The sequence below is a fragment of the Ailuropoda melanoleuca genome, chromosome 4 (assembly GCF_002007445.2).
Source record: "Ailuropoda melanoleuca isolate Jingjing chromosome 4, ASM200744v2, whole genome shotgun sequence".
NCBI lineage: Eukaryota > Metazoa > Chordata > Mammalia > Carnivora > Ursidae > Ailuropoda > Ailuropoda melanoleuca.
In genome coordinates this window covers 2,848,714-2,872,791 of record NC_048221.1, presented here as the reverse complement: position 1 = coordinate 2,872,791, position 24,078 = coordinate 2,848,714, and the positions used below count along the sequence as shown (strand labels likewise).

Below are 24,078 nucleotides of genomic sequence, written 5' to 3'. Positions count from 1 at the left end.
CCCGCCCCAACCCACTCCATGGCTTCTTGGCTAAAATGCTCCCTGCTTGGCGGTGCGCTCCAGGGTCTCTGGGCGAGAGAACGTGTTTGCAGAGAAAAAAGCAAAGGAACAGACGAATGTCAAAGTCGTGGCTGCTGCCAGGGAGGGGGGCGGTGCGCCCGTCGGTCTCCCCTGCTGCCCCTACCGCCCCCACGCACCCCGTCCCTCTGCACCAGCTGGAATGGTCCCTGGAAGAGGCGAGGCGGGGCGGGGCGTCCGAGTGGGCTCCCTGGGTCTGCCCACCCCTCCCCAGGACCGGCTCCGGCTCCGGCTCCGGCTCCGGCCGGGGAAGCAGCTGTGTGGGTGGCTTGCCTTGTTTGTAAGAGTTTGATTTTTTTTGTTCCATTTTCCTTTTTTTTTTTTTTTTTCTTTTTTTGTACTTTTTTTTTGTCTTTTTACTTTTTTTTAATCCTCCGATAGGAGTCCAGAGGTACAGGTGCCAGGAGCCAGGGAAAGGGGTGGAAAAACAAAATGAACAACCATAAAAAGAAACAAAATCACTCCCCCCTCCGTACCCCGGGGCCCGCCTGCGCCCCATCCGCGTGGGTGAGCACCAGGAAAGTCGAGTGTCCAGCCGGCGGCGGTGAGCAGTCAGCAGGCCGACACCAGGCCCTTCTGGAAGGGACAGCGTCGCTTGGGCCGGGGGCCCTCCTCATCCTCGTCCTCCTCGTCCTCTTCCTCGTCCTCCTCCTCCTCCGAGGACGACGAGCTGTCCAGCGTGAGGTCCACCACGTCGGCTCCCGGCTTCCCGTTCTCAACACTGCCTACCGCGCCGCCCCCGCCACCGGCGCCCCCAAGCGCACCGCCACCGCCACCACCGTTGACGTTGGGGGTGGAAAGGAGCCCATTGGCGTCCGAGGGGCCTGAGGGCGACAGGGAGAGGAGCTCAGAGCAGGGACGTGGAGGCCAGTGGGGGCCGGGGCCCTGTTGTGTCTCCTCTGCCTCCACGAGTGCCACCGGGTCCCCAGAGCCCCGTCCAGGCCCCGGGCACTCAGTAACCGCGGGGTCTCCCGCCAGAGCCCCGAGCCGAGCCCCGCTCTGCCCCGCGCTCCGGGAGTCAACTCACCGAGCACGAGGATGGGGCACTGGGGGCTGCAGCTGCGCTCCTTCTCGGCGCGGATCGGGCACCACGAGCCATCCACCAGGTACTCGATCTCGTCGGCATCCTCGCACTCACTCAGGATCTTGGAGAGGAGCCTGGAGGGGCGAGGGGCTGACTCCTGGGCCGGCAGGGCCGCTCCCTCCCCACCCTGCCCCGGGCTCAGGTCAGGGGCTGCTCGTTAAACAAGGCACTTCCTTCTCCGCAAAAGCGGTTCAAGGACAGCACCCACCAGGGCCTGGTGTCCTGAGGTCCGGCTGCCCCGTGGGAGGGGGAGGCCTGCCCCGCAGCGCTCCATGTGCCTACAGCTACCCGCTCTGCTCCACGGCCCCCCACCCTCCCACCCCGACCCTGCGCTGCCCCTCTCTCTACACACGAGGCGCCGTGTGTGCACAGACAGCCCCCTGGAGAGGCTCTGGGGCAGGGCAGGAAGAACTGGGGCCACTGCATTCCCGCACACGCCAAGAGCACCCCCAAGAGATCGCCCATCGCAGGCCCGGCCCAGCAGGACACGCTCTGGCCCTGGGCACCGTTTCACTGAAGTACTGCCAGCCAGACCCATTTTACAGATAGAGACACTGATGCTCAGAGACGGGTAGGGATCTCCCTGAAGCCAATGAGGCCAGAAAGCAAGCCGCCTGGGCTCCATTCCTGGCCCCGCCCCTCCCAGGTCACGGGGCCTCGTCTCCCTACCTATGAGGCCTCTGCAGTGCCCACCGACTCCAGGACCAGGGGACCCACGCCAGGCCAGGTCCCGCATAGGGGACACACGTGCCTCAGCGGCAACAGGCCAATGTGGCCCCCCACATTTGTCCCAGGAGGTCAAAGCTGCAGCTGCCTCCACGTGACTTGAACCACCTCAGACACAGTCACACACGAGGGAGGCCCTTCCTGCTCCAGAACATCCCCTGGGGCCTCTGGGGGCCCCCCTTGTCACACTCACAGGCCTGCCACCCGGGGTCACTCTGTGGTGTCCCAACGGCTCTGCCGGCCACGGCGGTCTCCACCGCACGTCCTAGTCCGCAGCGCTCCCTCCCTTGCCAGCAGGAGCATCTCTGGCTCGGGTCCCCACGCTCCCCATGCCCGGCTGGGAGTTCCCTGAAGGCAGAATCTGGGACAGAGTCCTTACTGGGACCCTAGAGTCACCCAGCTTAGGAACAAGGGTGGGACAAAATAGCGAGTCCTGAGCAAACGCATGAATCAAGGACCCTGCTTCCAGGAAGCCTCCCTGGCTAGGCCCAGGCCCCGTGGGATGCTGGGACTGTGGTCTGTGTGGGGCACAGCCATACCCCCAAACCCCAGGCCCATCTGCCCCTGGAGCTGTCGGAGCTGCCGCCACTTGAGCCTGGGTGACCCGTTCTAGGCCTGTGGGGGTGGGGGGAGAGGCAGGCACAGGGCCGCACAGCTGCCAGGCCAGGAACAGAGCAGCCATTCAGCCCTGGCCCTTGTACCCGGCCCCAGGGGCCTCCTCACTCCACCCAAAGGCTAGACGACATGGGGACACTGGGGCACGGAGGCTCAGCCCCTCCAGGGAGGGCACCCAGGCTCAGAGCTGGCCAGACCCAGGTTCCGGTCCCAGCCCGGCCACCTGTGAGCTGGGCACGCCTGGTGACTGCCCCTCTGAACCTCAGTCCCCTCATCTGCAAGGTAGGGGTGACCGAGGCCCACCTCCTGCACGGCTGGGACAGATGGCTGACAACAAGCACTCCAACGTGGGGACGGACTCACACCAAGCCCCTACCGGCCGTGGGCCATCCTCCGGCCCACAGCACGCACACATTGCTGGGGCGCAGAGTGTGGCCATGGAGCCAGCCTGGCGGCCGCACACCCACCCCTACCTAACCACAGCCTCTCGCCCCCTGCCCCTCCCCCAGCTCCGGGGACAGGAGATGGGTGTGGCTGGCGCCTGGCAGGAGCGGCCTGGTCAGGTGCTGGGCTCAGTTTCTGGAAACCTAAGACCTGAGCAAAGTTTCCCTTTTGGGGAGAATGGCCTTTTCCCCTCGTCCCCCTGTGGCGCGGGGAGGGCCAGGCTGCACGCAGGCGCCACCTGGGAAGAAGGGCACACGAGAGCCGAGACCAGAATCGGGGACATGGCTGTGCTTCCCACCTCTCCGTACAGAGTGTGTGACAGAGGCGGCGCCGAAGGCTCGCGCGGTGGCCACGGGGCTGGGGTCTCGGGGTCCCTGCTTCGTGTGGGGAAAAGCAGACTCCAGGTCCGTGAGCTCACAAGCAACGGCAGACCTCCTGGGCCCAGAGAGCCCATGCGAGCAGCCCCCGCCGGGGCAGCAAAGACCCCGAAGAGCCCCCCGAGGAGGACATCTGCCTCTCCTGCGGCCGGGGCGTCGAGAGCAGCCCACAGACCCGGCACAGCTGGGTGCCCCGGGGGCCTCCGGCGCGGCACGGCGGGGCCCCTCCTCCCACAGGGGCCCAGGGAGGAGCGGGGCCCCCCGAGGCGGCCGGAGCCTCACCCGTCGATGATGAGCTGGTCGTAGGGGGCCGGCTTGTCACACACGGGGCACAGCCAGGTGGGCTTCTTCTCGTTCATCTGGAGATAGAAGACGGCGTCGAAGCACTGCAGGTGTGCGCAGCTCTCCGCCCGGCAGGGCACCGACAGCCGCATCTTCACCAGCTGCGGGGAGCGAGGGGGTGGCGTGAGCGGCCCCCCGGCGGCGCCGCGCTGCAGGCAGGTGGGGGCAGAGGACGCGCGCACCCGGACTCACTGGGCAGATGAGGGAGACCCGCACGCCGGTGGTGGCGATCTCGCTGTCGGGGTCCAGACGCAGCTTCTCTTTGACTGCGGACAAGGGGGGGGCCGATGTGAGCAGAAGGGACAGAGGCGTCTGTGGGGTCGGAGCCAAGAGGCAGATTTCCCAGCCCCCGTCGGCGCTGGGGAAGGCAGCGGCGAGCACCCTCAGCCCCTCCGTCTCAGGGGGAAGACAATCCGCACACGGAGACCCCAACGGCCACCGCCCAGGACAAGATGAGCGTTTCAGCTCCAGGGCCCAGGGCTGCGGGGTCCCCTGTGAAAGCAGCCAGGGCAGCAGCCGGGGAGCGGCACGCCAGCAGGGCACGCCGACCCGACAAGCCCACCCTGCTGCACGCTGGCACAGCCCACGGCCTCTTGTGGAAGAAAGATGGAGGCCAACAGCCACCTGCAGGGCTGTCCGCTGGGACTGCGCATTCCACGCGAACCATCCCGAGCACCTGGCGAAAAGGGAGACGGGCCGCTTGCTCCAGGACGGTCTTGGCAGCCCTCTGCACCACACGCGGGACCAGGACGTGTGGCCCCACTCCCGAACACTCCCAAACCTGGCAGGGGCGGGCGCGAGCCCACGAGCATGGCTTCTTGGGTGACCAAAGCTACCTCTCCGACTTAGGAAAAGCTGGCTGGTGCCTGAAGCCAAAGGCCTCGTGGCAAATGCCCACGACCACACACAAGGCCCCCTTCTCAACGGTGAACACAGGGCTGGAAGAAAGACTGGAAGGAAAGGCATATGCAGAGCAAACCCTGGGGAAGGCCCGCAAGGGGCGTGCAGTTTCCCCACCTCCGGACCCTTTCAGGCTTGTTCTGCCTTTGTTCTGCTCTCAGTGGGAATGGGGAGGCTGGCCAAGAGACCCCAGAAGGCTCAGCAGAGACGGACCCCGGAGCTGCCCCTCCTTCCTCCGCTCAAGCCCTGCAGCCCTCCTCCAGAAGTTTCTTCTTCCCTCCCACACAGGGTTGGGGGGGCCTGTGCAGGCGCATCCCCAGCCCACTCCCCTCACGCCTCTATGTGAATTCCCACCTCACACTCGCCTCTCTGGCTAAGTGCCCACGATGGACTCCAGTGCACGTGGTTTGGAAGCCAGGCCGCCGCCTCCCCACCCAACAGAGAGAAGGCTGGGTCCGCAAGAAGGCCACAGGTGAGACAAGTACAGGATTTCCCGCGGCTATTAGAAACCCAGCAGCCGGCAACCTGGCCTGGGGCTGGCTTCCGAGAGGACACCGGAACATCGGCGCCAAGCAGGGGCCCCAGAGGTCCCATACATACCTCCCCCTTCAGCACTGCGGACCCCCGCCCCTCCCAGACTTCCCCAGACCTCCGGGTGCCCCGGCCCCACCCTGTGGGCCAAGGCCTGGATGAATCCCACCTGGCCCCCACACCAGTGCCTGCCCCCTCTGCCCCCTCTGGTCAAGTCGGCCCTTGTCCCCACAGGAAGCTGGGCAGGTGGGGGAGTGGTTTTGAAGAAAGGGCTCTTTGAGGGAAGAAGGAGGCGGTGGGGTGCACAGGCAGGAGCCCTGCCACTCTGCCCCTCAGGGTCCCCCATGGTCAGATGGGGACATCGCCAAGTCCCTCAGCCCAGGGCTACCGTGAGGATCTGGTCAGAAGGCGCAGCGACCAGACAGGGCCAGTGACTTCCCCGAGGCCACACAGCCACTGCATACATGGACATGAGACAAGAAACAGGATGGATTTTGTCTACCCGTCTTGGCGGTGGTTCACTTTCAATGCTCACTGTGTCCCCCCCACCGTCCCCAACACAGCTGGTCTGGTCTCAGGTTGGACCCCATCACCACCCAGCATCTGCAGCTCTGAATCGGGTCTACTGTGCCCCTGGCCCCGCCCAGCTCTGCTTCGAGCACCCATCCCCTGGGACCTTTCCCGCCTCGCTGCTGTGGGGTGACCCACAAGCCAGCAGACCTGGTCCCCGGCTCTCGCGGCGCCAGCTCCCTGGGCCGGAGCGCCCGCCTCCCGCGTCCCCGCCTCAGGGCCTCTGCGCTGGTTCCTGCGCTCCCCCTCCGCGCACGTCCCCCGGGGTGACCGACGGGCCGGCCAGCTCACCCAGTGCCTTGCACAGCTCCGGGTGCTTGACCCCGATGGTTTTCAATCTCTGCAGCAGCTCCGAAGAGGTCAGCTGCCGCACCAAGTACAAGGCCACGGAGTAACTCTGGGGGCAGAGACGGGGGAGGGCCAGTGAGGCGGAGGCGGGGCGTGGGGGGGCAGAGGCCGCTCCCCGCGCCCCGCACCTTGCCGTAGTTCCCCCAGGTCACGGTGACGCGGTTGGTGGCCGAGGACAGGTACATGAGGTGGGTGAGGTTGACGGGCCGGCAGGGCCTCTTGGGCTCCACTCCGGGCTTGTTGGAGGGGTAGTAGCCCTGGAAGCAGACGCGGGGGCTCACGCCGCGGCAAGGGGTTCCGCGGCAGCCTCTCGGTCCCATCCCCCACAGCGGCCCAGGGCTGCCCAGGGGGCCCCACTGACCGGGACGGAGCAGTAGCTGTGGTTGACCTTCACGGCGATGTTGGGCGGGTACTGGTCCTCCTGAGGGCCGCTGGTGTCTGAGTAGCAGATTCTGCAGTGACGACACGGACCGTGAGGCCGGCGGGGGCTCTGGACAGAGGGGCGGCCCTGAGAGGGGTATGGGCGCAGGGCCGGGGTGGAGGCCACGAGGGCCGTATCTGGCCGGCAGGTGGATCGCCGTTCCGGACCACACGAGGGGCTCTCAGGGCCCCGGATCTGGTCTGAGCGACGCTATGCGGTGATGGGTCCACAGGCAAGGACAGACGGCAGGAAGAGAGGAGCAGGGCTCCGCCTCTGACCGGGGAGAACCAGAACTGTCAGGAGGGAGAGGGGCCTGACTGGGATGCGCCTGGGGTGGACAGGGCAGGGCTACAGGCGCCGGGGGGTCCGGGCAGGCCCGGGCTTACCTGAGGACGACCTGCACGGCCTTGATCCCGGGCTGCAGTTCTCTGCGCATGCCAAGGAGGCAGAGGGGAGGAGGAGAGGGGTCAGTGAGGCAGGAGAGCACCTGGCACGCCATGCTGATCCCCTCACCTGAGCTAGCCAGACAGGTTCACCTGCTACCTCCCTGGGCATCTGAAGGTCTCTGGGTGCTGACTGAAATGTCCTCTCCTGTTTACTCACTGGGGACTTGGGCAGATGACCTCCCCTGTCTGCACAAGTGGAGGGCAGGGTCCATGTGGATATATTAAATAGGTTGGTGGGTACAGGCCCAGCATGTGCCAAGTGGGCCAGCAAACGGCTGCTCCAGTGGTGACTTCGGACTCAGCTGGAGACAGAAGGGCCTCAGACAGCAGGGAATGGCCTCTGTCCCTCAGCTGTTACGGCTCAGGGTCTTCACTGGGACGATCCTGCCCCAGCAGGACCCCAGGCAGTGTCTGGAGACAGCTACGGCCATCACAACTAGAGGAGTCCTGCCACCAAGCGGTGGGGGTGAGAGATGCTGCTCAGCCCCCCCCAGTGTCCAGGGCACCCCCCTCCAAAAAGTGACCCGGCCCCAATATCAAGAGTGCCGAGGGGAGCCCTGTTAAAGGGGGGACACCGGCCCACCTCTGGGGGCTGCAGATCAGAGGCACCGAGAGCACGCAGACAGGGCGCACTGCCCGGTACACACGGCAGGTGCCGAGCACGGGGGAGGGGGGGCTCCCCTTCCCTCCACTGTGGAGCACAGCGTCTACGTCGGGGCTGCTGAAGGCTGCCCTAGCCCGGCCCTCCAGATGGCCCAAGACCACGCCAGTCCACCGCCTGCCGTGGAGGCCAGCAGTGGTGCGGGGCACAGCGCACCTGGAATTCCGGATCAGCTCCACTTGCCTTGGTGTCAATGCAAAGATGCATGGGCTCTCTTGAAGCTTCTCATTATTCTGTGGAACTAAAGACAAACTCAGGGTCAGGGTTACGTCTGGTCCCCAGTGGGGGAGCCAGCCACACTCATTTCCACGGGCCGGCCCCTCCTCAGACCAGGAAGCAGGGAACAGGAGGCTGAGCCTCACCCAGGCAGCCAGGCCTGTGGGATGGAAGCAGGGCCACCAGGGACGAGGGTGCAGGGGGAGCCCAGGCCTTCCTGGTGCCACACCACAGCCTACGATTCAAGGAACACCCCTAACCCTGGAAGGGCCCCTTGGGAAGCAGCAATCTTCTCAGCCCTCCAGGGCAGGCAGACAGAAGTGCCTGGCTCAGGGCAAGGAGCCTGCTGGGCCAGCCACTTCACCTGGAGCCTGTAAGATGCCAATACAACTCTGTCCCCACCTCGCACGACTGTTCGGGGCACCCAGAAAGCATGAGCCTGTCTGTGCGGTGCTCAGCATAGGCCCTGCAAGCACTGCTGGAGAGAATAAGGACAAGCTGGATAGAGATCCTGCCTCGGGCATTCATGGTCGGTGGAGGAAGAAGGCAAGTGAAACAGCCCCGAACCACCAAGTGCACAAAACGAGTCACCGAGCAGCTTAGCTCACAGCAGGAGGCATGAGGAGGGCAGCAGGGACATCACATACAGAGCCATGCTAGCCATCCCAAAGTGCCCACTGGCCACAGAAGTAGAGGAATGTCTGCCAGGCGACAGAGACCATGGTGGTGACAGACTGGCTCTTCACTCTCTGTTATAACTGCATCAAGAACGCCAGGGGTGATCAGAAAGTCTCTGAACTGAATGAGAATATACAGGGCGCCAAAACTTGGGGGAAGTAGCTAACACAGTCGTTGGAGGCAAAATCATAGCTTTAAATGCTTCTGTTAAAAAAAACAAAACAGAAAAAGGTTTCGAATGAATGACCTGTGTTTCCTCCACAAGAAACTAAAAAAAGAAGAGCAAATTAAAGCTGAAGTTATTAGAAGGAAATTAAAGATAAAAATAGAAAGTCAGCAACAAAGAAAATCAGTCAGACTTCTTTGATAAGCTAACTAGAACAAACAATAACAAAAGATCGTAAGCACACCCACTGTCAGAAACGGAAAGACAGACAGTAGTACAGATCCTACAGTCTTTTGGTTTAATACAGGAATGAAACCAACCACTTTATGGCAATAAATCTAACAACTTAAACGGACAAATTTTTCCCAAGTTGCAAATTACCAAAACTAGCACCAAAAAATATAGGAAATTTGAAAAGCCCTTTACCAGTTAAAGAAGTTGAGCTCATAATTAAAAGTCTTCCACAAAGAAAACTGCATATCCAATTGGTGAGTTGTTTTTTTTTTTAAAGATTTTATTTATTTATGTGACAGACAGCCAGCGAGAGAGGGAACACAGCAGAGGAGTGGGAGAGGATGAAGCAGGCTCATAGCGGAGGAGCCTGATGTGGGGCTCGATCCCATAACGCTGGGATCACACCCTGAGCCGAAGGCAGATGCTTAACGACTGCGCTACCCAGGCGCCCCCAATTGGTGAGTTCTAATAGTTAAGAAATCGTATAAACTTTTATGAAAGTTCAAAAAATAAAGAACAGTGAACTCACTTTACAAGACTGACATGACCCTGATAACAAAACCTGACAAAAACATATAAAGAAAAGAAAATTACAGATGAGCATCCCCCATAAACACAAAAACAAAAAAACCTTTAGAAAATATCAGCAAATGGGGCGCCTGGGTGGCACAGCGGTTAAGCGTCTGCCTTCGGCTCAGGGCGTGATCCTGGTGTTATGGGATCGAGCCCCACATCAGGCTCCCCCGCTATGAGCCTGCTTCTTCCTCTCCCACTCCCCCTGCTTGTGTTCCCTCTCTTGCTTGGCTGTCTCTATCTCTGTCGAATAAATAAATAAAATATTAAAAAAAAAAAAAAAAGAAAAGAAAATATCAGCAAATATCCAGGCCCCTTGGATTTAGCCCAGGAATGCAAGATTGGTTTAAAACCTCTACACATCCACAAGCATGGCTAAAATGGAAAGAGTGACAACTCCACGTGCTGGCAGGGACGTGGAGCAAGCAGGATTTTCTGCCACAGGCAGAAATTGCCAAGAAGTTCCCAGCAAAGTTAAACATACACCTACCCAACACCTCAGAAACCCCACTCTTCGGGGTATCTTAGGTACCTGCCCCCCAAATAAACGGAAATATGTCTACAAAAAGATGTGCACAAGAATGCTCATGGCAAACTTACTCCTAAGAGCCCTAACCTGGAAACAACCCAAGTGCCTGCCAAAGGAAAAACAGATACACAAGCGGCAGTATGTTCACACAGTAAAGTAGAATGATGACCTAGGTGAGCGCAAGGACAAACTGAGAAGTCAGGATGCTGAGCCACAGTCGGCAGACGCCCAGATGTACCCACTGCATGTGCACTGGGCTGCGTCCACAATAGGCACAACTAACCCACAGTGACAGGAATCAGAATGGGAGTTGTCTCTGGGGGTGTGGCGAGGGACGCTGGAAGGGGGCTGAGGGGCTTTACATGAATACGTTGTTTGCTAGTATTTGGCTTACTAGGGTATATTCACTTGGTAAGACTCAAAGTACACACGGAGTATCTGCGGACTTTGTTGTATGTAAATTATGCCTCAACTTAAAAACACTGACATCTATGCTGAATAGGGGCACTCGACTCGCTCAGTCGGTGGAGCCTGCAGCTCTTGATCTGGGGGTTGTTTGAGCCTGTGTTGGGCATAGAGAGGACTTAATATTAAAATCTTTATTTTTGGGGCGCCTGGGTGGCACAGCGGTTAAGCGTCTGCCTTCGGCTCAGGGCGTGATCCCGGCGTTATGGGATCGAGCCCCACATCAGGCTCCTCTGCTATGAGCCTGCTTCTTCCTCTCCCACTCCCCCTGCTTGTGTTCCCTCTCTCGCTGGCTGTCTCTATCTCTGTCGAATAAATAAATAAAATCTTTTTAAAAAAATAAATAAATACATAAAATAAAATCTTTTTTTTTTAATTTTAATTTTTAAAAAAGATTTTATTTGTTTATTCGCAGAGCGGGGGGGAGAGTGCGCGCAAATGAGAGCACAAGACCAGGGGAGGGAGAAGCAGACTGCTCGCTGAGCAGGGAGCCCAATGTGGGGCTCAATCCCAGGATGCCGGGATCATGACCTGAGCTGAAGGTAAACGCTTAACCAACTGAGCCACCCAGGCGCCCCTAAAATAAAAATCTTTAAAAACAAACAAACAAACAAAAAAAACAACCAACACTGAAAAGCCACCCAATCAGAAGATTGGAAGAGACATGGTTGACAGGAGTGAAAACCTCTGGGGAGGGCAGGCTGTCTCGCACAATCTGCCAAAATCACCAACACACAACGTGGGACACAGCGGCCCCTCTGTTCTAGAAACTGCAGACATGCTCACACACAAAGGATGACCGAGGCCCACGGGCAGCCACTACTCAGAATGGCTTCCATCAGATGGCTGGCGACCTAAATGTATGCCCACAGATCTGGTCTGATGAAGACGTGCTCCGGGACAGCTTACGAAGGCATACTATGCGACCCTGACACAGGGAGCGAAGAATCCAGACACGCTTCACACTCCGATAAGGGGTAACTTCCGAGATGCTTTTGTTGGGTGAAAGCAGCTGGTGTGGACAGGCGTACGTCACCCCCGGACTCATGTCACCGGCAGAGGGAAGGGTCTGCGCAAGAGACATCTCTGGGTAGGGAGCTCTGTGAGAACCGGCCACAGTCACTGCCTCAGAGTGACTGGAAGAGGCAAGGAACCAGCTTTCTTTGTACTGCCCACCCTTCCAACAGTGGTATGCATGCTGTTCCTATGAAGGGCTGGAGAGTAAACAGTCTTGGCTTTAGTGAGACACATGGTCCCTACCTCAACGTCCCCACTCTGCCTTGTACCACGAAAGCCACCATAGACAGTAAACAGACAAATGGGCATTGCTGTCTGTCAATACAGCTTGGTTTAGGAAAACAGGCAGCCAATGAAGTTGGCCCCCGGCCCTAGTCGGCCAACCTCTGCTCCAGAACCTTCTCAATTCCAAAGCGCAACAGCAGGTAACCTATTTAAAAAGCAAACAATTCGGATTTAAAGCCAGCTCAGACTCAGAAGCCAGATCACCAGGTTTATACCCCAGGCTCTGCCTGGGCCGCACATCCCTATCCCCTGGGTGGTCTTCCATCCACGGGACCCAGTTCACAGGGCACAGAGCTGGGCGTGTCACTACCAAACTGCTGCCACCAATCCATGCTTGTTTGCCAAGGGCCTGGCTAGTCCCTGTGGAGTCCTGGTTGGGGCCCTTGAGACGGGCCATCTAATTGGGGGGTGGGGGAGCACACAGGCCACCTTAGACATGCCCAGACCTGCCCAAAGAGCCAAGGGGCAATTATTTCCGACAGGGCAGGGGGTGGGGGGGGGACGGGAGGCTCACCATCCCTGGGCCGGGCTGTGATGGCTGAGTGGGAAGCCAAGAGCACCACCGGCGACCCCACCCACTGGCCAGGGAGCTCCCGCCCCAGAAACAAGGAAGGCCGGTGAGCACCATCATGGGAGGCCAAGTAGTCTGGGGTCCCTTCCAGGGCTCCCACTTCTAGATGACACCACCGCGGGGACAGCATTCGGATTTTCTGCTGTGCCATCGGCCTCAGGACGCAGCATACCCTACACGGTAGGAGGGGGGTGGGGGGGTCCCCCCCCAACAGGTCTCCATCGTCCACTGCCAATGGCAGCTCCGCCCTTTCAGCTGTTCAGGGCTGAGCTGTGGGCAGTGTCCACGACTCTCGGAACCCCCTGACCCCCAGCACCAACTCCCAATTGGCTCCAATTTTAAAACATACTAGCGAGGTCCCTCCCCCACCGCCCCTGCCCTCTGATCAGTACACAGACCCCTCGCTGGGCCCCTGGCTCCCCGGAGCTCACCGTCTGCCACGTGAGGGATGCTGTCCCCACCCCTAGTGGCCTTGATTTCACGGCTGCCACCCAGGCCACCTCCTCGTGTTCCCACGTGCCAAGAACATCCTGTCTTGGGGCCTCTGCACGCAACATCCCCCCTCTCACAACGTTCCTCCCCCAGCTACTCAGATGGCTCTGAGGTCTGCTCAAACGCCACTGGAACAAGACTCTCCTGATTGCTTTTATAAAGCTGCGAGCCCTCCACAGCCCCTGCACTCCCGGTACTGCCCGCATCTCCCTGTTTGAGTTTTCTCTAAAAGTTTTACCTCCTAAGAATCAACACAATTTCCCAATGTCTTTGGCTTGTCACGAACACCAAACCAACCCCAGAGTACCACTGCTGTGTCACACAGGCTGCCACAAAGCCATGGGGGCCCCACCAGGTAGCGCGTGGACCAGGACAAGGTACCCACCCAGGCCTCAGAACCCCACAGGGACTACAGGGAGGGAACCCCCTGCTCCCAGGTCCTCTGGGAGGACTGGGAACCAGCCTCCGGTTCAATCCAAGACAGTAACAGAGAAGCCCAGCATGGCCACGTCTACCCCGGCTGTCAGGCCACCGTGCAAACCGCCACCGGCAGAGAGCACTTCATGTCCTGAGCAGACGCTCACAATGCTGGGGGGGGAGGGGAGATGAAACAGTAGTTAGGACACAGCCACCGTATCGCAGGATGACACATGCATAGAAAAGACGGTGGAAAGAACAAGCCCGAACCTCCAACAGGGGCCTGATCCTATTTCTACAACGCACACGCACTTTTACAAAAGTTTAAATAAGAAGCAAAGAAACAGGGATCTCCAGTCAGTCAGAGAGGCCTGGCCTCCCTCCCACTAGTCTGCAGCCTCCTGCACCCTGGGGCCTCCCAGAAGGATCAAGGCCCGTCCTCCAGGCCAATGACCCCAGACCCACACAGCGTCTGACTCCGGCCCCAACTCTCCAAACAGAGAAGTCAAAGTCTGAGAGGTGGTGTGGGCAGTGCAGGTGGCGGTAGGAGAGGAGATGGGCTCAGGGGGCCCTGCCAACAGCAGGGAGCAAGCAGGCACCCACCCTGGGTCAGGGGCTCTGGGCTCACACCCCAACTCCTCCACTCACAGGAGCAAGAACTTGGGTGCCCACACCCAGCTGGCGGGCTCTTGACTTGCTACTCATGAGGTCATGGGGATGCAAGAGGGTCACGCACTGAAGGAGAGCCGGAGAAAGCCAGCTCACGGTCCTTCTCACGGCAGCCCGCAGGCTGCTTCTCAGCTCCTGGACCGGCCACCTCCTGCCCCGCTCCACTCTGTGGCTGCAGTGAGGGACGGACTGGCCCCAGGCGCAGGTGTTAAAGAACACCTACAAACGAATAAGGCACGTCAGGGATGGAGGCAAGGCCATGGAGGAGAAGAGGGCAGCGACAACAGGGGAGGGAAGGCAAGTAGGAGAGGAAAATGAGCTTCAGGTTACGCGACCGGGGAAGGAAGGGCCATGTGGTGTTTGAGAAAGTGTGACAGACGGAAGGTACAGCACATGCAAGGGCCCTGGGGCAACACTGGGCCTGGTGTTTTGGAGGAATAGCGAGGCAAACGAAAGGGAGAGAGGAGGGGAGGGCAGGGAAGAAACCAAGCAGAAAAGTCAGTGGGAATAATCATGGCAGCGTTTTGAACAGAGGAAGAACATAACCAGCCTGCTATTTAAAAGCTTCCTCTGGCTGCCGGGGGAGACTGGCAATGTGGAGGGAAGAAACCCGGGAGGCAGTTAGGCAGGTGGGCTGTGGGGGAAGTCCCGCCGGCCCAGAAGGTTGGGCCACCTACCCCTGGGGCTGGGAGGCCAGACCTGGGATGCCACATGACCACCCAGGCTCCCAGGGCACAGCATGGACCTGAGGACCCAGGGAGGGAGCACGCACCTGTGTACGAGCCCCGCCTGGCCTCTGGACGGCACAGAGGCCGCTCCGCCTCCGTGTACCCCAGGGGCTAACTCCCACCTCAGAGAGGACCCCAGGAAACGAGACCCAGGCAAGCTCACCAGATCTTCGATGACCCCGAAGCCCTCAGGACAGTCCAGCCGGGCCCCACGCTCCCCGCGGCCCACCCATCTTGTGTTCTCTGGCCTCTCGCTCCCTCTCTTCTCCCACGCCACACCACACCGCACTCCAGTCACGATGACTTCATTCCGGAGGCCTCTCTCACTGCCAGGCCTGGGGCTGAAACATACTCTCCTGCTCTTCCTCTCTGTCAGGCTTATGGCAACTCACCCCTCAGGTCCGGAACGTGGCCTCCTCCAGGAAGCCTCCTGACTGCCACCTCCCCACGAATGCGTGACCAGGAGCCCCGGCCCTGACTGCCCCTAGGAAGCCTGCACCCCCAATCAGAGCAGTCCTCTCCCCGCACCATTTTTTCACCTCTAGTGCAGCTTCCCAGCAAAACACGCCAGGCCGGGGACCCCACACCCACCTTGCTGCTGGGGCGACAGGAGCCAAAGGCCTGAGAAGCCGGATGAGGGGCACACGTGTACCCTGTGTAACAGGGCGGGCGCTGGACCGGTGGTCCTCAGCCAGCAGCGGTGCTGGCCACCCTTCGGGCCACGGAGACAACCAGCAGACCCTTGGGAGTTGTCAGACGCGGGGTGGCTCCTTCACAGCCCGAGACGCCGGCCACAGGGCGCCAAAGAGCCTCCCGGCGCAGCCCTGTGGCAGGTCGTGTTTCCTTCCTTCCGCCCGCAAGTCTATGACGGCCTCTCCTTTCCCCCACGCACCCTGACGGAGGTCTGGGCCTCCTCCGTCACCAGCCGCTCACATGCTGGGGGGCTGTCAGATGCCCAGTGAGCCCCCAGCTGCAGCGGCAGGCCCAGGAGAGTGTTCCCTGGCCCCCCTTGGAGTCTGCTGTGGTCGGGAGGCAGGCGTCCCTCTCCCGGCTGGGATGGGTAAGACAGCCAGGCTCTCTGAGCTAAGAGAACGCCTGAGGTCCCAGAACCTTCATGTGCTTCAAAAATGGGTACCTCCCCACCGGGGTGCAGGGCACTGATAACTCAGGGAGGGCTCAGAGTCAGGAAGATGGCTTAGCCTGCGGCCCCAGGGCCCCCTCCTCACAATGCTGTGTGACCTCGCGCCAGTTTCCCAACCTTTCTAGGTGCCAGCCCCGCTGGAGCAGATCCTCCGTCTCCTAAGGTCCTTCCAGCTCCATTATTCTCCTCCCCTCCCCCAACCCAAACATTCCACTCCCTGTGATTTATGTCTCCTCTGCACCCGGCACGGTCTCCATCCCGAAGCTGGAGCTGGCCGGCAGCTCTTCCGGGGAAGCAGACCAGAGCGTTTGGACCTCATTCTGGTCAGCAGGTCACGGTCAGGATCGAGGGGGAAGGGGAAGCTGGCTGCGCTCGAGCCCCGTGAAGTGGCTCTTGGGCAATGCCAGCGCTGCAGAAGTCACCACAAGGAGGCCCCCAGGTTGAGGAATGGGGGGACAAAACCGCTGGTCCTGGAACACAGGGGACCAGACTGCTCCAGGGCCAGATCTGTGCTCGATGAGGACTCTCCCTAGGAACCTGGCAGGCAATGGGGGGTCCCTGAGGATGGGAGTCCCAGGGCAGGGGTACATCTTAGGATAGGGGCTGGGGGAGTGGGTGGGAGCTGGGGCAGGGCGGGGTCGGCCTCTTTGTTCTGAGCCGCCAGCAGTGTAATCCTGGTGTAGACAGGGGAGCAGACTCTCCCGGAGATCAGGTGACTGGGGTCCCTGGGGGCTCAGGGCAAAGTGATGCATTGTGGGGCGGGAGTGGGAGCAGGCCATGCAGGAAGGAAGCCTGTGGTCCAGGCAGCGGAGGGAGGCTGCTGGCCCTTGAGTTCAAAGTCACCTCTGCCCCCCGCCCAGTGCCGAGCCTGACTTACTGCTTTCCGGTGAAAACCCAGCCTCCCTATTAGGAACATCATCCTTGAGTCCTTAGGAACCTGAACCGTCAGCCAGACATTCAGAGCCAGCCAGCCCCAAGGCCCCCAGAGCCTGCTGGAGAACCCCTGAGGGTAGAGGGAGAATGGGTTCCAACACACACAGAGGAAGTCGGGAGGAGCAGAGCTGGGGCGGCGTGGTGGGGGGAACTGTCCCGGAGAAAATGAGGAAAGGGCCCTGGGTCTCCAATGCTCCCATGTCAACCCCAAGACAGGTGCTGCTAGGCCAACTACTCCCCACCCGGGGGCTGGTGACAAACACTGCCAGAGGGAAGGCAGGAGAGGACAGAGCCTCGGGCTGAAATGGGGCCTTGGGACTCCAGGGCCTGGACCACCAGCAACTCCTTCCTCCACCTCCTGCGGCCTCACCAGGACCACAGCCCCCGCCCACCCTCACGAAGCTCAAGGGCTACAGGGAGGAGGGAAAGAGGCAGCTGAGTCTGCCCCCCTCCCCGCCCCCCCGAGGGCTGGACAGAGTGGGCTGCCTGGCACGGGGCTGGCATGGAACTCTGAGCACAGAGGGGCCCCTTGGCTGAGCACGACAGGATGCTGGCTCAGCAGGGTGGGAGGGAGTGACCCGCATAGCAGGGGGCATGGCGGGAAGGGGCATGGCAGGGCTGTGACCTCTGCCGTGGCACGCAGAGACCAACTCACAACCGGGGCCAGAGCCTGGTGTGCAGCAGGGGCCCAGTGAAGATGTGGGGGTTGAAAGGGAGATGTGGATGCGAGCCTGCAGGAAGACAGCCCAACCCACAGTGCCAACACATGCTCAGGGCACCTCTAGGCCCTAAACGAGGAATACCAGAGTGAACCTTCACAAGGGCGGGGGGGGGGGGGGNGGGGGGGGGGGGGCTCTGCTTGCTCCCTGCTGCGTGCCCAGGGTAGGCTTCCACAGGCACCCACCCGGCAAGCCCTCAAGGGGAAGATGGAAGAGGCGAGAATGACGACGAGAGGGGCCTCCAGGACCACGCGCACACCCAGTCAAATCCGAAAGCACCAAGCAGCCCGTCGCACTAGACTCGCTACCTGGAGCCCTGGAGGCGCAGGCAGCTGTGGCTGGAGGGAGCATGTGAGGCCCCGAGACTAGGCTAACACCCACCCCGCCCCAACATCATGGCTGCTGGTGAGGGGCCAGGGGCCTGTCCAAACGCGGTGCTCCATCAACCTAGGGACCAGAGAAACGAGCAGAGAAGAACCACAGGGCCCTGCCTGGCACTGTCTCCTTCAGTCCTGGCGGTGTCCCACCTCTGGGGAGCACAGCTAGCCATCCCCTAACCAGCTGGCCCGTGGTGATCAGCCTGAACCCTCTGGCCAAGGCTGTTCCCAAGGCTGCCTACCAGGAAACAAGCCTCTTGTGGGGGGAAGGAAGGAAGAAAGGTCAGATCTGACTTCCAGCCCTTTTGCCACAGGGAGTTAGGGCACGGAAGCCAGCATCCCCGGTGGCCCCCAGTAATGCCTGCCTCCCGATGGTCCAGGCTGGTACAGTCCCAGGCCACAATGTACAGAGCTGGTCTGTGTGACCGATGGAACATGGAGCACAACATTAGGGCACTTCCAAGCTGAGGTCATAGAAACGATGTGGCTTCTAGCTGCTCCTACACTCACGCAGGTGCGCACGCTCACCCTCCCACCCATCACTGGTTCCAGAGAAAGCAAATCAACATTCCACACTGTGAGGATGCTTAAACGGTCTACGGAGCCCGTGTGTCAAGAACCGGGGTCTCCAGCCAACAGCCAGCAAGAAACCGAGACTTGCCAGCAACCATGTGAGTGGGCGGCCCCCAGCCCTAGTCAGGCCTTCAGATGAGACAGCCCCCAGCAAACAGCCCCGCAGAGACCTCGCCAGTGCCCGAGTCAGGACCACTCAGCTAAGCCACTCCCGTGTTCTGGCCCTCACAAGCTAAGTGCCTCGTGCTAAGTTGCTGAGATTCAGGCTTATTCGTGAGACAACCCTACAGGTCACTAATATAAAGATCCAGAGGTGGCTCCTGTGCTTCCTGGGAGGGAAAGCCCCCCACGACCCCTTGGCCCTCGCTGCTTCCCGGAAGACACTCCGGGTCGGTGAGGTGGGTGGCCACAGGCGCTGGGAGAATTCAGAAGGTGGGACCCCCCCCAAAAGGGCGGTGGCAGACTCACCCAGCTCTGTGGGCTTCAGCAACTCGTCCAGCATGTTAAAGAAGGGCAGCTTCACCAGACGCACTTCTGGCTTGAGGGTCTTGGCGGGCAAGCGTCCAAGTCCATTCAAGTACTTCCCGTAGAGCACGGGGTAGTCAATGTTGGGGCCCGAGAGGGGAGTCCTGGGCACTGTGCCAGCCCGGTCGTAGGTTGAGTGCATGGTCAGGGGGTCCAGGGGCCGGTGGGCCTGGGGGACAGGCTCTGAGCTCTTCTTGGCGTAGCGTGTCTCGTACAGCTCCTTGATCTTCTTGAACAGCTCGGGACTACAGTCAAACTGGACCAGCTGGAGGGCCCGGGTGACAAGTTCGTGTTTAAGCCCACTCTTACTCCGGCCAACAAAACCCAGAAGCATCTGAAGATCGGAGACTCGGAAACTCATCACCATGTTCTGGGGAGGAGCAACAAGAGATACACATGTTCAGAGGGGACAGGGCCGGATCCAGGGACGGCCGACGGGGCAAGGGGCTTCCTGCAGCTACCTGCGCCCTAGACGGGGGGACAGCGAAGTGAGAACCCATCAGCTGGCCTGGCCCTGCCCCCAGGCCCCCTTCACTCTAGCTGGCAGGAGCAGGAGCCCAGGAGGAGGAGGCGGCTTTGGCACCAGGCCCACTGGCCCGGGCTCAGTCCCACTTCCATGCTTTTGCTCAGGCTGCCCGCTCACCCTTCCCTGTGATGCCCCCTCCAGCTCAGCCCTGCTCCCCTCCTCCTCTTCAAACCTTCCTCAGCATTGCCAACGCAGCAAAAGCTTCTGACCGCCCCCCTAACACGCACCACTGCCTTCTATTTTAGGTTCTCTTTTCCCATCTTCAAGCCTGAAAGCATCCCCAGGGCAGGAACTGGGAATCTTGCTTTACCCATAAACAGCCTCCACCACTCCCTAGCCAAGAGCACTAATGGCCTCTCTGACCCTCAGTCTCTTCGTCAGTATGACAGGATCCACTTCGTCGGGATGTGGGAAGGACCAGATGAGGTAACATACGGAAAGCAGAGTAAATCAACACTGGACACAAACATGTCTTCCCTTCGGTCTGGAGGATGGTAGCCACGACTTAATACTAATCACCTGCCAGGAACCACGCTGCACATGCAATCATATACTTAACTGAGTCTTAAAACCACCCTGCCAGGCTGGGGGGAGCTCCACGTTATAGCCAAGATTCAAACCCAGGCCCGACTCTAGAGAAAGGGCTAATTTCTCTCTACTGCACTACAGACATCCACGTGGAGCTGAGCACAGGCGAGCATCGAACGGTCTGCTGATCGTTCCAGCAGGCCCTCTCCACCTCGACACTGTGGACATCAGGGCTGGACTGTTCTCTGGAGGGGGGGGCTGTCGTGGGCACTGTGGGGAACTCAGCAGCGTCCCTGGCCTCCACCCACTTGATGCCAGGAGCCCCCCCAAACCCAGCGGTGACAATCACAAAGGTCTCCCAGACCCTGTCAAGTGTCCCCTGGGAACAGGATCAACCCATCAAGAACCGTGGGTCTGATGGGAAGGCTTTGGGAATCCAGCAGCCCCAGAGGCTGTGAAGTGAGCTGTGGCGAAGTGATGAAAGGACTGGCAGGGTCTGGCACGTATTACCTGGCAGGGTCCCTCCAACTCGATCAAACCAAACGTGAGAGCTCAGCTGATGCCAATGTTTTCTTTGGGGCGGCCTGACCATGGCCTGCCCTCTGTGAGACTCTGGGACACCCAGGGGAGTGACGCTGCCCCCTATGCTACATAAGCAAAGTGTCCTTGAAGGACGGATGGGCCGGCAGGGTTTCAAGGCCACCCACACTGAGCCCCAAAGCTGGCCTGCGATGAATGAAATGTGGTGAGAAAAAGAAACTTCCAGGGAAAAATAGGTACAAGTGATGAGGGTATATACGGAAAGCTGGCGGGCATGGAGCAGGACAGCACCCAAGGAAACCAATAAAGCCCTTAAATTCAACTTGAGAGTCTGACAGTTGGAGGTGGGTGGGAACCCTGCCAGGGTGTTTACATAGCGGTCTCAGTGCCAGAAGGCTCTGGTGTTTCCCGTTTCCTGGCTGTTGAAGGGTGAGGCGTGGAGTCTGATGGCAGCACCGGGACTCGAACCCTGGGTTCCCAGATGACCCTGGGCCCTCCGTCAGGCCTCTCTGCACTTTGGGCATCTCATCTAGCCACGGAAGATGGGAACCCTCTAAGATCACTCCCGCCGTATACCAGGCTCCCGCTGATGCCGCGGGGGCTGTCAAGGCACAAAACGACAGAAACAAATGCGTGTGGCTGCCCTGTCCTGCCTGCAGAATTTCAAGAGGGAGCCTTTTCCTGCCCCCACACTACAGATGTAGTGTCCACCACGTGCCAAGCACAAGGGCTCTTCCTGACCACAAATCGCACGTGGGTCCACACCCACTAGGCAGGTGAGAAAACCGAGGCCCCATGAAAGCGGCGGCTGGTCCAAAGCCTCCCCACGTGTGAGTGGCAGGGTCCACTGAAGTCCCAAGGGCACTTTCCCCACTCCCACCCAGCTGTCTGGGGGCCTGGGGACCCTCATATTCCCGCACAACCCCTGCCTCGGGACCGAAGCATTGTGCTGGTCCTCAGAGAGCCCGGAACGCTTATGAAAACCAAGACTTCACCTTCCTTGGCCTGACTTCCTACCTTGAGCAGAGAAAATAGGCTTGTAGACAAGATGTTTCCTCTGGAAGAGGCCCAAGGCCTTGGAGGGGAGAGGCGATGTCATGTGGAAGCTGAGTGCCCTCCATGGAGCTCAAGGCAGGTGGGCTCAGGGTGCCGAGTCTGACCACAACACATCTTCTAACATCACCCCGCCCCTGGGAGTACCCTGCCCCTGCTGAGGCCCAGCCCTTTCACCAGGTTGGACATCCGGAGCTGCCGCACGAGCATCCTGGGGCACATCCCTCAGGCTACCATATGTTCACGACTCAGATTTCTCAGCAGCTGCCACCACCAAGGAGCCTGCCCTTGACACTGGGAGGGGGGACAGCGTGAGAGGGGCACAAACATTCAGGAAGAAGCCCCAAGCACTTTGCAAATCACTTCCTGCCATGGCTTCATCCTACGCTGCCTGCCCCTCAGATCTGTGTTTATAAACAGCACCAGGCCCCGACGGCTTCTAAAGTCTCAACTCTGGGCTTGTTTCGAGCTGTGTGGGAAAACATCGGCCTGGACAGAGCTCCTGGGCTTAACTGAACCGGTCTCGGATATAGGTTCCTCTGAACGTGGGGGAAAGTTAAGGTCCTTATCTCCAGGAAATGGGAGATCTGTGCAAAATGCTACCATCCCAAGCCGTTCCCAGACTGCGTCTTCCCCCAAGCACTCTCAGGGGCCTCGGGTGAAGAGTCTGATTTCCAAGTTTACCAACAAGCCCCCCCTTGTTCTCCCCACGGACCAGCCAGTTTTGTACCCCAAAAGACTAAATCTCCAGCTCCTAATACAAAAGGTTAGGTAAGCACCTAAAAGAAGAGAACACTTCAATGACACGTACGGCACTCCACAGTGACAGCCAGAGACTAAAGAAGAAAGGCTCCCGAGGCTCAGAGCAAGCTGTGCCACAGAATGGAGGCTCACGTTCTAGAGAACTTGAAAAAAGGGTCAACTTGATTTAATTGGGGTGGGGGGCCCCAGCCACCGGAGGGTCAAGTAGAGTTCATCAGATCATATTTCAAGGCCCTGGATGGTATAAAAGAATTTAGTCCCTACCCTCTGGCGGGGGTGGGGGTGGGGGCGNGGGCCGGGGCCCAGAGTCACAAAGTCACAGCCCCACGGGACCACTGAATTTCAGGGCTCGGGGGACCTCCAGCACACCGGCTACAAACTTGGGCTTGCAGAGTTCAGACTTCTGCACCTCCAGGGCAAATCCCAATTTCTCAAAACCCTAGAGAAGGGCAGAGTGTGTAGTACAGGCACTGAGGGGGACGCTCCACGGGGAAGGGAGCTCCATTTCAGATCTGCTTGGGAAGGGAAGGGAGATGGAAGGAGAGAGAGGAACAGGAGAAAGAAAACATTTACAGGTCAGGACCCTGGGGAGGGGAGACCAGTGGGAGGGAGGGGGGCGGAGCTTCTGTCCAGCGAAGGTCCAGTCCCCCCACCTCTCGGCCACCAACGACCTAGAGTAAACTTCTCAGGGAGGAAGGGAACAACCCCAGCGTAGTTCTAGTTCGGGGCAAGGGCTTTGGAGCCTGACCGTTGGGGAGGTACCTGGAAGAAGGTACATCCGGAACAGGGATGGCATCTATGGGATGTGGAAACTGAGCTCCAAAATGGAGTATGAGGGAGAAGTACTGAGAGCACTAAAGAAAGAGGCCAGGGACCCTCCACAGATCAACACAAGAAACCAGCAAAAACAAAAAAGGAAAGGGAGCCTCAGAAGCCAGAGTTGGGGTGCATAAAGGGATCTAAAGTAGGGTTTTGGGAGCTGTGTGGAGGGAGTACGATCTTAGTAGACTGACTAGGGAATATAGGGGAAACAGCCAGTGTGGGGTCTGATCTTGCTAGTGTGAAGTTTAGAGACCCCAGGAGCAGAGTCCAAAACCTCACAGATGCTGTCCCGAGGGTAAAAAGGGGGACGAAGGCAGAGCCCAGGACCCAAGACTGAGGAGAGAGTTAGGAAGGCTTTGAACAGAGGACAGGGGTCAGGACTCCATCCCAGGCGGGAGAGCAAACTCGAGTGACACGGTGCCCACTCTGAGGGCGAGAGAGATGGTTGTCAGGAGGGGGGCGGGGCTCTGGGACCAAAGCGGGAGCTGAACTAGGGGTCCAAACTCCACCCCGGGGTACGAACCCCAAGAGAACACTGTGTTTGGGGGTGCTTCAGGACCCTGGCTCATCATCCCGGATGGTGGAATCGGAGGCAGAAGGGTCAAGGGACCCTTCAGAGCAGGGAGTTGCCAACCTCAGCTGGCCTGCTGGGTGGGGAAGCTGAGACCCAGACGCCAGCCCTTGGTGCCATGGGGGGCGGAGAGGCGAAGATACTCCCCCAAGCCAAAGAGCAGGACCCCGGCTCTGGGAGAGGAGACGAGCAGTCCAGCCCGTCATGCTGTCCGGGGCAAATGCCTCTAGCTGGGAGGCGCGGCCCTGTCCCGGTGCTTAGGGAGACTGGACCCTAACCACTCGGGCTGTGGGGGGGGCGACCCCGCCTCAAGCCCGGGAACCAACCCCCAGCGCAAAGGCTGGGGTAAGGTTTGGGGGGGGGCCCCGCCCCCGGCCCCCCCCCCCCCCGCCCTGCCTCTCTTTCAGAGCCCACCTCAAAACTCC

General features: G+C 59.9%; 1 protein-coding gene across 3 annotated transcripts; it reads right to left on the bottom strand.

Moving 5' to 3' along the window:
* Window positions 1-386: 386 nt before the first annotated feature.
* Window positions 387-21,636, bottom strand: PIAS4 (protein inhibitor of activated STAT 4). 3 transcript variants are annotated; one of them, XM_034657526.1, is made up of 13 exons: window positions 21,463-21,636; window positions 18,795-19,221; window positions 7,727-7,784; window positions 6,823-6,864; window positions 6,377-6,467; window positions 6,144-6,272; window positions 5,959-6,064; window positions 5,486-5,553; window positions 4,291-4,342; window positions 3,859-3,932; window positions 3,607-3,767; window positions 1,106-1,236; window positions 387-902 (listed from the first exon to the last, which is right to left on the bottom strand). In XM_034657526.1, exons 2-13 carry the CDS (start codon window positions 19,216-19,218, stop codon window positions 631-633), a joined length of 1,608 nt encoding a protein of 535 aa, XP_034513417.1. In that variant the 5' UTR covers window positions 19,219-19,221; window positions 21,463-21,636; the 3' UTR covers window positions 387-630. The 3 variants fall into 3 exon arrangements, with proteins under 3 accessions (XP_034513417.1, XP_034513416.1, XP_034513418.1); XM_034657525.1 differs by having other exon boundaries at window positions 7,700-7,784; window positions 21,463-21,623; XM_034657527.1 differs by lacking the exons at window positions 4,291-4,342; window positions 5,486-5,553 and having other exon boundaries at window positions 7,700-7,784; window positions 21,463-21,613.
* Window positions 21,637-24,078: the final 2,442 nt, after the last annotated feature.

Coding starts and splice junctions, on each gene's coding strand:
- PIAS4 (XM_034657525.1), bottom strand. CDS start 19,218: ATGGTGATGAGTTTCCGAGTCTCCGATCTTCAGATGCTTCTGGGTTTT. Junction 6,865..7,699: donor GAGCTGATCCGGAATTCCAG/GTGCGCTGTGCC, acceptor TGGCATGCGCAG/AGAACTGCAGCCCGGGATCA. Junction 6,468..6,822: donor GCCGTGCAGGTCGTCCTCAG/GTAAGCCCGGGC, acceptor TCGTCACTGCAG/AATCTGCTACTCAGACACCA.